General features: G+C 38.8%; 1 protein-coding gene across 1 annotated transcript; it reads right to left on the bottom strand.

Annotated features, from left to right (window-relative positions):
* Positions 1 to 886: 886 nt before the first annotated feature.
* On the bottom strand, positions 887 to 6,153 carry LOC144888604 (uncharacterized). The gene is made up of 4 exons (XM_078767155.1): positions 5,884 to 6,153; positions 2,853 to 2,948; positions 2,514 to 2,670; positions 887 to 1,333 (listed from the first exon to the last, which is right to left on the bottom strand). Coding segments are annotated over exons 1-4 (321 nt in total). The 5' UTR covers positions 5,951 to 6,153; the 3' UTR covers positions 887 to 1,332.
* Between the last annotated feature and the right edge of the window lie 8,961 nt (positions 6,154 to 15,114).

Below are 15,114 nucleotides of genomic sequence, written 5' to 3'. Positions count from 1 at the left end.
CTTATGCATAAAAGTGGCAACACCTGCTTATGAAGTAAAAGAATCCGCAGCTCGATGGAATACTGCTCTCCCCTCTGGGCTGGTGATCCTGCCTCACACCTAGCTCGGCTTCACGCTGTTGAAACCAAAGCTTTCAGAATCATTGGAACCTCCCGCGATGAAGCCGATTGTGAGGGTCTTTCACTCACTCACCGCAGGCAGGTTGGTGGTTTTTCTGACTCCTCTCTGGCTTAGCCCCCCCCCCCCCCCCCCCCCACCAGCCCTGTCTGTGCTCTGTCCCCCAAATATTCCTGCAGGTCGCACAACATCTGCCTGCAACCCTCTTATGGTGAAACTGCCAAAATACAGAGTCTCTGCTCACCTTCACTCCTTCATTCATCTTTTCCCCCACCTCTGGAACAAACTCCCTCACTCCCTTCAATCCCACTCCTCCCTCCAGGTCTTTAAAGTAGCTGTTCACCACCATCTCTTATCTTCCCCCATCCAAAACCTTGATCTTTTCTACCCCCGTTAATTCACCCCAGATCCACTTTTCTGAAATACCGACTTCTTTCCTGGAAGTCCTAGCAGTGTCCATGTGTTTTTTTTACCTCTCCCATCCCCCAATCCCCTTCCCACGCCTCCTCCCCCCAAGCCCTCTCCCTCCCACAGATCTTCCGATGTCCCTGCTCTCAAATGTTGTACTCGTGTGCTTCCCCCTCTCTCCCCATCTTGTCTCCCGCTCCCTTTATTTCGTCTTATGTGTCCGTTTTTTTTTGTTTGTTTGTTTTTTGTCAATAATGTTAGCTCTTACACGAGCCTTGATCTTGTATACAAATTTTAAAAAAAAGAAAAGAAAAAAAAAAGGTTCTTTCCACAGCCAGAGAAAGAAAATGAGGAAACGTGATTATTAAAAAGGAAAACTTTATTGTAGGGAATAATATTCACTTCCACCATCTTCATTCTTCAATATAAAAGTTCACAAAAACAGAGTATAGTTTTTTTTTCTTAAATGAAGGCAGCACCAGCTAGTACAGCTACCCAGCAGGCAACGCTCAGGTGCACTTTTCGAGCTTATGAAACACCTGGTACACGATGCCTGCCTAGTCCCGGCTGAAGACCACCACTTGGTGGGTGAAACATCGAACTTCCCTCAGGATGGGTAGCGATACCAGTTGGCAGTGCCTTCCTTTTTTGAAATTTTAATGTAAAATATATACTTGCAGGATAACATGCGGGAACAGTATTAGGAAGCCAAATAATATAGGGTCTTCGGTATTATGGAGACCACAGGCAGTGCGAAGCCATCTGGCAATTCTTCACTTTCTTTGCATTGTCAACAACTTCAAATTATCTGTTGGGAAAACAAACCAAAAAAATACAATTGTCATAAACAATGATATATCTACCACACAAAACACAATGTCAGTTTGTGTGTTTGTACAGATGTCTGTCCCCCCTACATCAGGACGATTTGGATCAGGTTTTAAAGGCCAATCTTTTAACACGAATGTGTGTTCCCTCCGGTCTATTTTTGAGGACAAAACAAACTCGAAAAACACTTTCCATAAGAGAGTAATTATGTCTCTTTAATTGGAATTGTAGACGGTGGCTTGCAAACCGAGCCTCAAGGGCGGTGCACAAAAACGTTTTTTTTAAAAATAACAATAAATACAAGGTGCATGGAGATGAAGTTTGCTGCACGTGATGTGGAACACACGCAGAGTATAACGAGTGTTCATTTACGTCCATATGATATGTAATAAACAAAGAAGATATAAGCCCACCTGATACCAGGCCGATGCTTCAGACTTTGGCACGCTGACGTGGCGGCACCGTCGAATAAACTGTTCCAACCGATCATTTTTGACGGGCTTTTATACTGGTATAATTATAATAGTATTTGCTTACTGTAATAAAATGAGTACATGGAGAAACTGAGGGAACAAACACAACTAATAATAAAGCAAACAAGCGTTACGCCGAGGTCCCCCGTCGGTGAAGTGATGTGAGTTGACAAAGTGGAAGACGCAAGGCGGCCATCTTGGATTTTGACATGGCGACCCAATTTTCAATACCGTTCTTCCTTATGCGTAGATACACCCACACACCAGATTAGAAGTTAGTAGTTCGTTTTTTTTTTTTTCAAGATATTTCGCTCACAAGGTTCAGACATGTATATGGTGGCGGCCATCTTGGATTTTGACGTGGCGACCCAATTTTCAATAGCGTTCTTCTTTATGCCGAGATACACGCACACACCAGATTAGAAGTTTGTACTTCGCTTATTTTTCAAGATATTCAGCTCACAAGGTCCAGACATACATGGCGTCAGACATACATGGCGGCGGCCATCTTGGATTTTTGACGTGGGTTGCACCCACACACCAAATTAGAATTCGGTCCTTCGCGTACGCACGCACGTACGCACGCCCACACGCATGCACGCACGGACAGAGGGGAAAACCACAGTCGCCCTTTCGCTCCGCGGTGCGACGGGGGACAATTAAAGTTCCCAAAAACAAAAATCTTACCAGAAGCCTCTTCCAGAGATTGTTATCAAAAAATTATTTCCTTCGAATCGTCTTGATTGCTTTTTGCCATTTTGAAGACCGTGGGCACTCCTCTTCACAAGTCGAAGAGTTTTACTCAGAATGGCATTTGAAGATTCCTCCTCGGTTGTCGACAGCTCTGCAGACAAGGGTTGCGTCAGACGCTTTCAGACATTGAAGATTAACAGATCTAACATTTTTCTGACTGAGGACGAAATGATGCTTAAGACTTTCGAATTCAGTCTGCTTTTTGTTATGAAACGCAGACTCTTCTAGTTAATCTCTCTAAGTTTGCATGATATCGTGGATCTCACTTCTCACCTCCAGTCTCAAGGTGGATGTTTATGTCTCCTTGGGGAATGTCTGTTGTGAAAATGTCCTCAGCTTCCTCTACGTTTTCTTTGTCTTCAACGGGAACTGCAAATGGGGACATCACGGCCATGTGAAATGACTTATTTAACATTTACATCATTCAATTCATGCACAAACAAGACCGAAAGTCTAACAACGGTGTAGCCGGGCTTGTTCTATACTTTAGTTGAAGAGGACAGTATAATGGAAGTATTACATTTTTTCAATTAATTCCACATTCCTGTGCCACTTTCACTCAAACGTCAGGCATTGACGGCAAACCCTTATGTCATTTCCTCATTCTGCTTTAAACTCAACATCTTCATATTTGCATTCCAAACAGCATCATGCTTCATTCCAATCAAAAACCAAAACGGCACTCAGTAGAGAGCATACCTGCACCAGGTCAACAGTTTACGTTTGGTATCCCAGAGTAGACCAGAAAAATCACAATACAGAATCACATTCAATCGAAATCGTCCGTCCATAACTTTTTGAGATATCCTGCTACGTATCATTTTTGGCCATGTCTCCCAATGATGAAGAATCACTTAAAAAATAAATAATTCTCATATCCGAATTCATATTCAGATCTTCACCAAAATCGAATCGAATCGTCCTCGTCAGACACCCAACCGGCCCACCAAGTTTCGTCCAAATCAGTCCACAACTTTTTGAGATATCCTGCTACGTGTCGTTTTTGGCCATATCTCCCAATGATGAAGAATCATTTAAAAAATAAATAATTCTCATATCCGAATTCATATTCAGATCTTCACCAAAATCGAATCGAATCGTCCTCGTCAGACACCCAACCTGCCCACCAAGTTTCGTCCAAATCAGTCCACAACCTTTTGAGATATCCTGCTATGTATCGTTTTTGGCCCAGTCTCCCAATGGTGAAGAATCACTTGAAAAATAAATAATTCTCATATCCTAATCCATATTCAGATCTTCACCAAAATCGAATTGAATCGTCCTCGTCAGACACCCAACCTGCCCACCAAGTTTCGTCCAAATCAGTCCACAACCTTTTGAGATATCCTGCTATGTATCGTTTTTGGCCCTATCTCTCAATGGTGAAGAATCACTTTAAAAATAAATAATTCTCATATCCGAATTCATATTCAGATCTTCACCAAAATCGAATCGAATCGTCCTCGTCAGACACCCAACCTGCCCACCAAGTTTCGTCCAAATCAGTCCACAACCTTTTGAGATATCCTGCTATGTATCGTTTTTGGCCCAGTCTCCCAATGGTGAAGAATCACTTGAAAAATAAATAATTCTCATATCCTAATCCATATTCAGATCTTCACCAAAATCGAATTGAATCGTCCTCGTCAGACACCCAACCTGCCCACCAAGTTTCGTCCAAATCAGTCCACAACGTTTTGAGATATCCTGCTATGTATCGTTTTTGGCCCTGTCTCCCAATGATGAAGAATCACTTTAAAAATAAATAATTCTCATATCCGAATTCATATTCAGATCTTCACCAAAATCGAATCGAATCGTCCTCGTCAGACACCCAACCTGCCCACCAAGTTTCGTCCAAATCAGTCCACAACTTTTTGAGATATCCTGCTATGTATCGTTTTTGGCCCTATCTCTCAATGGTGAAGAATCACTTTAAAAATTCTCGTATCCGGATCCAAATCCTGATCTTCACCAAAATCTAATCATTTCGTCGGTGTCACATGAGCTACATCTCTGCCAAATTTCGTCCGAATCCGTCCATAACTTTTTAAGATATTTTGTTCACAAACGGACAGACAGACAGGGGTGAAAACATCCACCTTTGGTGGTAGAGGTAATTATTAATTAATACTACTACCTGGGAGTCCATGGTAAAATACCACGATAGAAAAAAATAACACTTATTATTCTTTCCCTGATAGTTTGAGGTTAGCAAGGCTAACCCCCGCTCCAGCAGGGAAAATGGCCTTAAAATGCATGTTGTTGTTGTTGTTGTATTCTTTACCTGATAAAAATGTATTCTTCTTGCCCTCAACCCAACCCCCCTAGGACCATTATCCTGTGACCCCACACTCCCACACATCCCCTCCCTGACCTTTCAACCTCTCAACCCCTCCCCTGACGAACCATTCCCTCCCAGATCTCAACCCCCCTCTCCAGAACATCAGCCCGTGCTACCAGACGCCCACACCCCCACCCACCCCCTCCGAGACATTCCCACCCCTCCCCAACCATTCATTCCCTCCCACATCTCAACCCCCACCCCAGACCATCACCCTGTGCTCCCAGACTCCCACTCAATCCGCCCTCTACACCTCCCATCCCCCCCCCCCCAACTCCCCTCTGCCGCCCCCTCCCTCACATCGCAGGTCCCTTCAATCCTCCCGCATTTTCTTCTCTCAATGTTGACAACTATGCAAACGGCTTAATCGCAATAGTGTCCACACGGATCGTGTTTTTGTGCTTCAGGTTGAGACAGACAGCAATTTCCTAATATCAAAATATAATGTTCAATCACAATTGTATTGAGATATAATCAAACCAGCGAACCATCGTCATCTGCTCACTTCCGGATTCAGGAGCAAGGTCCATGTCGATCGCATTTCAAAATCATAGTTGTGTTGAGGATTTTCTGAAACCTCCTAGCTACCTTACGACACCCGCTGGGACCCCAAAACGTTCCACAGAAAGTTATATTTCCTTTTAGTAAAATACACAACTGTAATGGTTACTAAACAGTGTCCCCCTGTCATTTGACCAGATACTCAGCTCTCATTGGTGGACGTTTGTGAGGGACATACATACGGACAGACAAATGCTGTGCTAAACGCCGTAAAAACAGGTATTCATGAACAACTTTAGGTATTTGAACGAGTGCATCATACAGGTTAAGTAAGTTTTTAGCTCTTTCACGAGCCTCGACTCTGTATACAAAAAAAAAAAAAAGAAAAAAAAAAAGCTGTTGGTACGAAATTACCAGACACAACTAGATGGATGAATGACGTAGGCATGATTCACATACCTGTCATGGCGGCAGCAATAAGTAGGCAGCAGGAGGCGAAAAGCAGCATGAAATGTCCGCTTGCCATGGGTGCTTCTGGCAGTTGAAGAGTTTGCAATCTTGTGGAATCCAACTGACACAGAAGTTGCAAATCACTGTTTATATGTGTGCTGTTTTCATTAACTCCTCCCAAAGTAAATATTTGTCCTCTCCCCAAACAGGGGAAAAAATGGCAAAAAGAAGGTGGGCTGTTTGGGAAACCAAGGCAGGATGTTGTGGAGGAAACTGCAATGATATAAATGGAAATTGTGTGAATTGTTTCTTTTAAAATGTATTTTTAAACAATAAATGTACCTACTCATAAATTATACCCCTCGACTTGGATGTTTCATCAAAAGCACAATTTTTTCATCATCACCATCGCAATGAAAGTCGGCCCACTGTCATTCAAGGTTGCACTGGAAGTCGGGAAGTTCAAGGTCGTTGATTTTCAGATTTTTTTATTGGAGAAATTCAAAAACTTTCACCTACTTGAAATTTGGATTTTTAAGTATTGCAGATTGAAAGTTCATCCATTTGTCGAGGTATTTTCCGACTATAAACACACGCTCGCCCCATCGATATGTTCGGGCTTCAATTCCATCTGCAGACATTTCCGGACACACGCTTTATCGTTCCATAACTTATTGTCTCCCAGATATTCTCGGAGTGCTGCAAGTTCACACTTCCATATTGTATGGGGTATTATTTAAAATTATTTTCTAAACCTCTATTATTATTATTACTATTTTCCTAACTTCATTAAAAAAAAAAAATTCAAGCAAATTCCACTAAAGTAATAACAATGAGATTTGCTTTGTGATGTTCAGGATTATTGTGCAGCAAAAATCACACTCTGAGCCATCATATGTGACGTCGTCTGCGTATTTGCTTGGCTCACTTCATTGCAAAGTCACTGTAGTTCTGCGTATTGAGGGGTTTTCTACATGCAATAAATTTCTCATTAATCAAAGTGTTCAATCTTGTGTATTAAGAAAATTACACCACAGGAACTTGTGGCTGGAATGCACAAATATAATCGCCCATATTTCGACAAATTATTTATATTTTATTCAATTTTTAATGGTTTGCAGGACAAGTCCAACCATTATTTAAGCTAGATACTTTTTGTATTTCGAATTTTATTATACCGTAATCTTTGCGGAGCGTTGGTGCTGCCAAAGCAGTTTATTGGCAACGGTGACACTGGGTGGTTTGCCATTGCCTTCCCCAGGGTTGTTTTCCATGCTCTATCCTTTTAAATACTGTGCGTCAAGCAAGGAAGCAGATCATACCATTTTTAAAGTCTATAGTATGACTCGGTTGGGGTTTGGACCTCAGACCTCCCAGACTCAGAGCGGACGCTCTAACCACTATCCCACCGAGTGGTAGTTTTTGTATAGTGACACATTATTCAACTAAAAGGGTGGTAGTTTTCTTTATAGGATCGAGGCTCATGGAAGAGCATGGAAATTGGGTAAAAAGGCAAAGAACTGACAGTAGGAAAACAGTATGACTCAATAAGCAACAGAATGAACAATGTTTTGTACATTGACTAATTTGGTTTTTGTTTTTTTTACACAGTGACACTTTAAATTAATATGGGTGTTGCACAGCGACATTATTAAACTAATAGGGTTTTTATACAATGATTCGTTAAATTAATATGGTTGTTGTGCAGCAACATTAAATTTATGTTTTTTTATGCAATGACTTGTTAACTTAATACGGCGGTTGTACAGCGACATTATTAAATTAATAGGGTTTTTATACAATGACACCTTAAATTAATAGGTTTTTTACAATGACATATTAAATTAATAGGATTTTCAGGCAAAATGTTATTGAACTGATATGGTTTTATAGAATGACACATTGAAGGAATATGGTTTTCTGTAATGATACATTAAATTAATAGTTTTTTTTTTTACAATGACAAATTAAATTAATAGGATTTTTATACAATGACTTGTTAAATGAATATGGTTGTTGTACAGCAACATTATTAAATTAATGGGGTTTTTATAAAATGATTCGATAAATTAATATGGTTTTTATTCAATAACTATAAATTAATGTGTTTTTAATCCAACAACACATTAGATTAATATAGTTTTTATACAATGACAAATTAGATTAATGTGGTTTTTATACAATGACAAATTAGATTAATGTAGTTTCCATATAATGACCCAATAAATTAATAGGGTTTTTATCCAATGACACATTTAATGAATATGGTTTTTATACAATGACTCAATAAATCAAGATGGTTTTTGTACAATGACAAATTACATTAATATGGTTTTTTATACAATGACTCAATAAATTAAGATGGTTTTTATCCAATGACACATTTAATGAATATGGTTTTTATACAATGACTCAATAAATCAAGATGGTTTTTATACAATGACAAATTACATTAATATGGTTTTTATACAATGACTCAATAAATTAATATGGTTTTTATTCAATAACTATAAATTAATGTGTTTTTAATCCAACAACACATTAGATTAATATAGTTTTTATACAATGACAAATTAGATTAATGTGGTTTTTATACAATGACAAATTAGATTAATGTGGTTTCCATATAATGACTCAATAAATTAATGTGGTTTTTATCCAATGACACATTTAATGAATATGGTTTTTATACAATGACTCAATAAATCAAGATGGTTTTTGTACAATGACAAATTACATTAACATGGTTTTTTATACAATGACTCAATAAATTAATGTGGTTTTTATCCAACTAGGGCATGCCCGTACTATATATAAGCTAGGACGTGCCCGTACGTGGGTGCCCGTTCCTTGCAAAAAAAAAAAAACTGCAAAAAAAAAAAAAACTGCAAAAAAAAAAACAATGGTTTGGTCCATTCGCAACGACCACAGAACCCCCCCCCCCCTCTATTTACATGAATGGTTTGGTCCATTCGCAAAGCCAAAGCGAACGACCACAGAACCCCCCCCCCCTCTATTTACATGAATGGTTTGGTCCATTCGCAAAGCCAAAGCGAACGACCACAGAACCCCCCCCCCCCCCCCTCTATTTACATGAATGGTTTGGTCCATTCGCAACGGCAAAGCGAACGGCGAACGGCTAAATCGCCATAGCTCGGTAAGTACTTGTCCGATTAATTTCAAACCTTGAAAAGGCACATCCTCGGGTCCCCAGCAATATACCTGGCAAGTTTCAAGTATATCGGACCGGTAGTTGTCGAGAAACAGCGGTCACAGACAAACGTACAGACGTACAGACGTACAAACGTACAAACGTACAGAGATTACTGGAATTATAGATAGATGACACATTTAATGAATATTGTTTTTATACAATGACTCAATAAATCAAGATGTTTTTTATACAATGACAAATTACATTGATATGGTTTTTTATACAATGACTCAATAAATTAATGTGGTTTTTATCCAATGACACATTTAATGAATGTAGTTTTTGTACAATGACTCAATAAATTAATATGGTTTTTATACAATGACTCAATAATTCAATATGTTTTTTTATACAATGATGCATTAAATTAATATGTTTTTATACAATGCCAAATTAGATTAATATGGTTTTCATACAATGACTCAATAAATTAATATGGTTTTTATCCAATGACGCATTTAATGAATATGGTTCTTATACAATAACTCAATAAATTAATATGGTTTTCATACAATGATGCATTAAATTAATGTTTTTTTAATACAATGATGCATTAAATTAATATGGTTTTTATACAATGCCAAATTAGATTAATATGGTTTTCATACAATGACTCAATAAATTAATATGGTTTTTATCCAATGACACATTTAATAAATATGGTTTTTATACAATGACTCAATAAATTAATATGGTTTTCATACAATGACTCAATAATTTAATATGGTTTTTATACAATGATACATTAAATTAATATGGTTTTTATACAATGACAAATTAGATTAATGTGTTTTTTATACAATGACTCAATAAATTTATGTTTTTTTAAAACAACAACACATTAAATTAATATGGCTTTATCCAATGGCACATTAAATTAATATGGTTTTTATACAATGACTCAATAAATCAAGATGGTTTTTATACAATGACAAATTACATTAACATGGTTTTTTATACAATGACACAATAAATTAATGTGGTTTTTATCCAATGACACATTTAATGAATATGTTTTTTATACAATGACTCAATAAATTAATATGTTTTTTATACAATGACTCAATAATTTAATATGGTTTTCATACAATAATATTTAATGTTTTTTTATACAATGATGCATTAAATTAATATGGTTTTTATACAATGCCAAATTAGATTAATATGGTTTTCATACAATGACTCAATAAATTAAGATGGTTTTTATCCAATGACACATTTAATGAAGATGGTTTTTATACAATGACTCAATAAATTAATATGGTTTTTATCCAATGACACATTTAATGAATATGGTTTTTATACAATGACTCAATAAATTAATATGGTTTTCATACAATGACAAATTAGATTAATGTGGTTTTTATACAATCACTCAATAAATTAATGATTTTTTAAAAACAACAACACATTAAATTAAGATGGTTTTTATTCAATAACAAATTACATTAATATGGTTTTTATACAATGACTCAATAAATAAATAAAAAATTTTATACAACGACACATTAAATTAATATGGTTTTTATACAACGACAGATTCAATTAATATGGTTTTGATACAATGACAAATTAGATTAATATGGTTTTTATACAATGACTCAATAAATTAATATGGTTTTTATACAATGACAAATTGGATTTGTCATTGCATAAAATGTCATGTCATTGTATTTGGCCAGATCTGAATCCAGACATTAACCAAAATCTAATCATCTTGTTCTTGTCACTGAAACAATCCATCCACTAAGTTTTGTCTCAACTCGACCACCACATTTTGAAATATCATGCTATATATCATTTTTAGCTACATCTCTCAATGGTGAATAATGACTTTAAAAACTAGATGGTATTCATAGAATACTTACCCTGCACAGTCTACTTGTTGTGAGCCAACTCTTCTGTTTTTGAACATTTTTTTTTCTTTGATCCAATATGGCTGCCAGACCACATGAGCGATGACATCATAAATTTATATTCTCTAATATAATTGTTGCATAGATCACGCTCAATACATTTCAAACTGATCAGACCAAGCGTTGTCCCTGTAAAATTATGATGTCATAATTATGGCACCAATGATGTCATCGTTAACAATAGTGCAGCAGATAAACACAAAAATTGTGCATTTTATGAGAAAAGCATGAAATTTTTAACATAGTTAGTGCATACCATAAGGTTTATTTTCAGATGTGGAGGGAAGTCAGATTTGACCTCTGAGAACCGTGAGAGGTCAAATCCAAAATGGCCACCAGTCCACCGAGTCTGATGTTCAAACGCGCTTAATTTTGGAACCAAATAGTGTAGAAAAACATTCTAGGTGTCATTTCCAACTAAATTGGGGATGCCCAGAGGTGAATGATGCTTTCAATGAACTCCTAGGCATGCCAGGTGAGGTCAGTGAAGGCTCAATGTTACTGCTAGAGCGATTTGTGGTGCTGACGTACGATAGAACCAGTGAGAGCACGGAAGTGAATGATGCCAGGAAACAGCTCTTCACACAGAAGTGTAGAACTCTAGAGAACATTCCTCCAACCCAGGCAACACTCAAGCAGCACATCAAGCACACTTGCTACCAGGCCAACTGTTGTAACCAGGCATTGGTCATGGATCCAGAGATGCCAAACCCACCTGACTGGGGCTGGACAAAGGAGACAACTGGGTGGCAGCCTCTTTGGACCACTCTTCCTGAAGCATCAAAATCGTGCCGTGAATTGATCGACTGTGGCTGCAAGAAAGGGTGCACTGGACGCTGCAAGTGTGCCAAAGCTGCATTCAAGTGCACTGCACTGTGCTTCTGTTCTGGAGACTGTTAGATTTAGATCATTACCAATTTTCATCATTGCACTTGATTTAATGTAAGCTTTGGTGGACATACTTGGTTAACTACAGTTATTTTTTCAGATGTTATTGCATCATTCCTTGCAGTGTAAACACTTTTTTTCAGCATTTCTGGTCTTTGGGTGTTCTGTACCTATCCCTGTACCTGAAAAAATAAAGTTTTAAAAGTTCAAATGAACTTTTTCCAATAGCAGTTCCAACTGCAGTATCATAAAAATAGATATTTAACGTAGTTTGACCTTGACGGTGACCTAAATGCATGTCCTTGAGTCTGGCGATCTCAAAAGTATCACCAAATGAATGGGCATCCCCAATTTAGTTGGAAATGACACCTATAAGCGCGTTTGAACATTAGACCCGGTGGACTGGCGGCCATTTTGGATTTGACCTCTCACGGTCCTCAGAGGTCAAATCTGACTTCCCTCCACATCTGAAAATAAACCTTATGGTATATACTAACTATGCTAGAAATTTCATGCTTTTCTCAAAAAACGCACAATTTGTTAAAATATGAGAGCTTATCCGCTGTACTACAACACCTATTCCACATATGGAGTTCTTTACAATGAGCCATGTTTCAATTTTTTCCATGCAGCGGTTTTGGAGATACAGAGGTGCAACATTTTTCGGTTTTTCCAAGATGGCGCCTGTACCACATGACCTATGACGCCATGATTATCATTAAAATATTCTACAGGAGGAGGCGCTCCTATGGTGAAAATTTCGTGCCCATCAGTCCAACAGTTGCTGAGAAAAAACATTCACAATGATCGGATAAGTGTTGTACTTGTCGAATTATGACATCATAACGAAGGCACCGATGACATCATCATTAACATATCTTATTCCCCAAGTGGAGTACTTGACAATGAGCCATGATTCAATTTTTTCCAAGCAGCGGTTTTGGAGATGTAGAGGTGCAATATTTTTCGGTTTTTCCAAGATGGCGCCTGTACCACATAACCTATGACATCATGATTATCTTGAAAATATTCTGCAGGAGGAAGCGCTCCTATGGTGAAAATTTCGTGCCCATCAGACCAACAGTTACTGAGAAAAAAAATTCACAATGATCGGATAAGTGTTGTACTTGTCGAATTATGACGTCATAACGAAGACACCGATGACATCATCATTAACATATCTTATTCCCCAAGGGGAGTACTTGACAATGAGCCATGTTTCAATTGTTTCCACGCAGCAGTTTTGGAGATATAGAGGTGCAACATTTTTCCGTTTTTCCAAGATGGCGCCTGTACCACATGACCTATGACATCGTGATTATCATGAAAATATTCTACAGGAGGAGGCGCTCCAATGGTGAAAATTTCGTGCCCATCACAGCAACAGTTGCTGAGAAAAAAAATATTAAATGATCGGATAAGTGTTGTACTTGTCGAATTATGACGTCATAACGAAGGCACCTATGACATCGTCATTAACACATCTTATTCCCCAAGGGGAGTACTTGACAATGAGCCATGTTTCTATTTTTTCCATGGAGCGGTTTCGGATATATGGATGTGCAACTTTTTTCGATTTTTTCCAAGATGGCGTCTGTACCACATGACCTATGACGTTGTATTTATCATTAAAAATTTCTACAGGAGGGGCCGCACATATCGTGAAAATTTCGTGTTCATCGGACTAACAGTTGCAGAGGAAATCTTTTTTTTCATACTGATCAGATCAAGCGTTGTACTTGTCGAATTATGATGTCATAATGGGTGGCACCTATGACATCATCATTAACCTGTCTTATTCCCCATGGGGTGTACTTGACAATGAGCCATGTTTCAATTTTTTCCATTAAGTGGTTTGGGAGATATAGAGGTGTAACGTTTTTCCAAGATGGCGTCCATACCACATGACCTATGACATCATAATTATCAGCAAAAAAATCTACAGGCAGAGGCGTTCATACGGTAAAATTTCATGTCAATCGGACCAACGGTTGCCGAGAAAATGAATTTTTTTAATGCAGACGCGGCACACGGCACACGTACGGCACACATACGCAGTTGAATGCTTTTTTTTTTTTTTTTTTTTTTTTGTTGTTGTTGTTGTATACAAGATCGAGGCTCGTGAAAGAGCTAACATTAATCACACAAAAAGACAAACCGACACACAAAACACAAAAAACAAGGGGAGCGGCAGACAAGATGGGGAGAGAGGGGGAAGGACACAAAAGAGAGGGGGAAGAGGGGGAAGGACACAAACACAACATTTGAGAGCAGGGACATCGGGAGGACTTGGGGGGAGGTGGGAGAGGAATAAAACATATGAACACTGCAAGGACTCTGGGGTGAATTACCGGGGGTAGAAAAGATCAAGGTTTTCGATGGGGGAAGATAAGAGATGGTGGTGAACAGCTGTTTTAAAGACCTGGAGGGAGGAGTGGGATTGAAGGGAGTGGGGGAGTTTGTTCCAGAGGCAGGAGAAAAGGGGAATGAAAGAGTGAAGGTGAGCAGAGAGCCTAGACTTTGGCAGTTTAACCATAAGAGGGTTGCAGGCAGATCTTGTGCGACCTGAAGGAATATTGGGGGGACAGAGCACAGAGAGAGCTGGGGGAGCAAGGCCGGAGAGGAGTCGGTAGAAGACAGAAAGACCACCAACCTGCCTACGGTGAGTGAGTGAAAGGCCCTCGGTGTTGACTACATCGCAGGAGATTCCAATGATTCTGAAAGCTTTGGCCTCAACAGCGTGAAGCCGAGCAAGGTGTGAGGCAGGAGCACCAGCCCAGAGGGGGGAACAGTATTCCATTGAGCTGCGGATGAAAGCCTTGTATGTGGTGAGGAGCTCAGGTGTGCCAAGGAAGGACTTCGCACGACGGAGGATGCCCAGTCGGCGACTGGCTTTGGAGGCCAGCTTGGAAATGTGGTTTTCCCAAGAAAGATCATGGCAGATAGTGAGACCCAAAAGCTTGAGCGACAGAACTTCTTGGAGAGGATTGTTGAGAAAGTAGATGGGAGGGTTGTCCAGTCGGTCCTTTCGGAGAGACATTGTAAGAGTGTGAGATTTGTCAGGATTGAAAGACATGTTCCACTTGTTTGACCAGTCTGTGATTTTGTCCAGGTCTGCAGAGAGTGAGGAGGCTGCAGACTGCCGATCTGAGGGAAGAGGAATGGAGCGACAGAGAGTAGAGTCGTCAGCAAAGAGATCGAGAGGATTTTCAAGAGAGTCAG

The sequence above is a fragment of the Myxine glutinosa genome, chromosome 13 (assembly GCF_964187855.1).
Source record: "Myxine glutinosa chromosome 13, kmMyxGlut1.1, whole genome shotgun sequence".
NCBI lineage: Eukaryota > Metazoa > Chordata > Myxini > Myxiniformes > Myxinidae > Myxine > Myxine glutinosa.
The sequence above is the reverse complement of the archived record's forward strand: the minus strand, read 5'-3'. Positions and strand labels throughout refer to the sequence as shown.

Bases quoted from the DNA above. Each gene is read 5' to 3' on its own strand.
- LOC144888604 (XM_078767155.1), bottom strand. From the start codon at position 5,950: ATGGCAAGCGGACATTTCATGCTGCTTTTCGCCTCCTGCTGCCTACTT. The intron at 2,949-5,883 runs GTATGTGAATCA...CCCCATTTGCAG, and splicing joins TATTGCTGCCGCCATGACAG to TTCCCGTTGAAGACAAAGAA. The intron at 2,671-2,852 runs GTGAGAAGTGAG...CCTTGTCTGCAG, and splicing joins CATCCACCTTGAGACTGGAG to AGCTGTCGACAACCGAGGAG.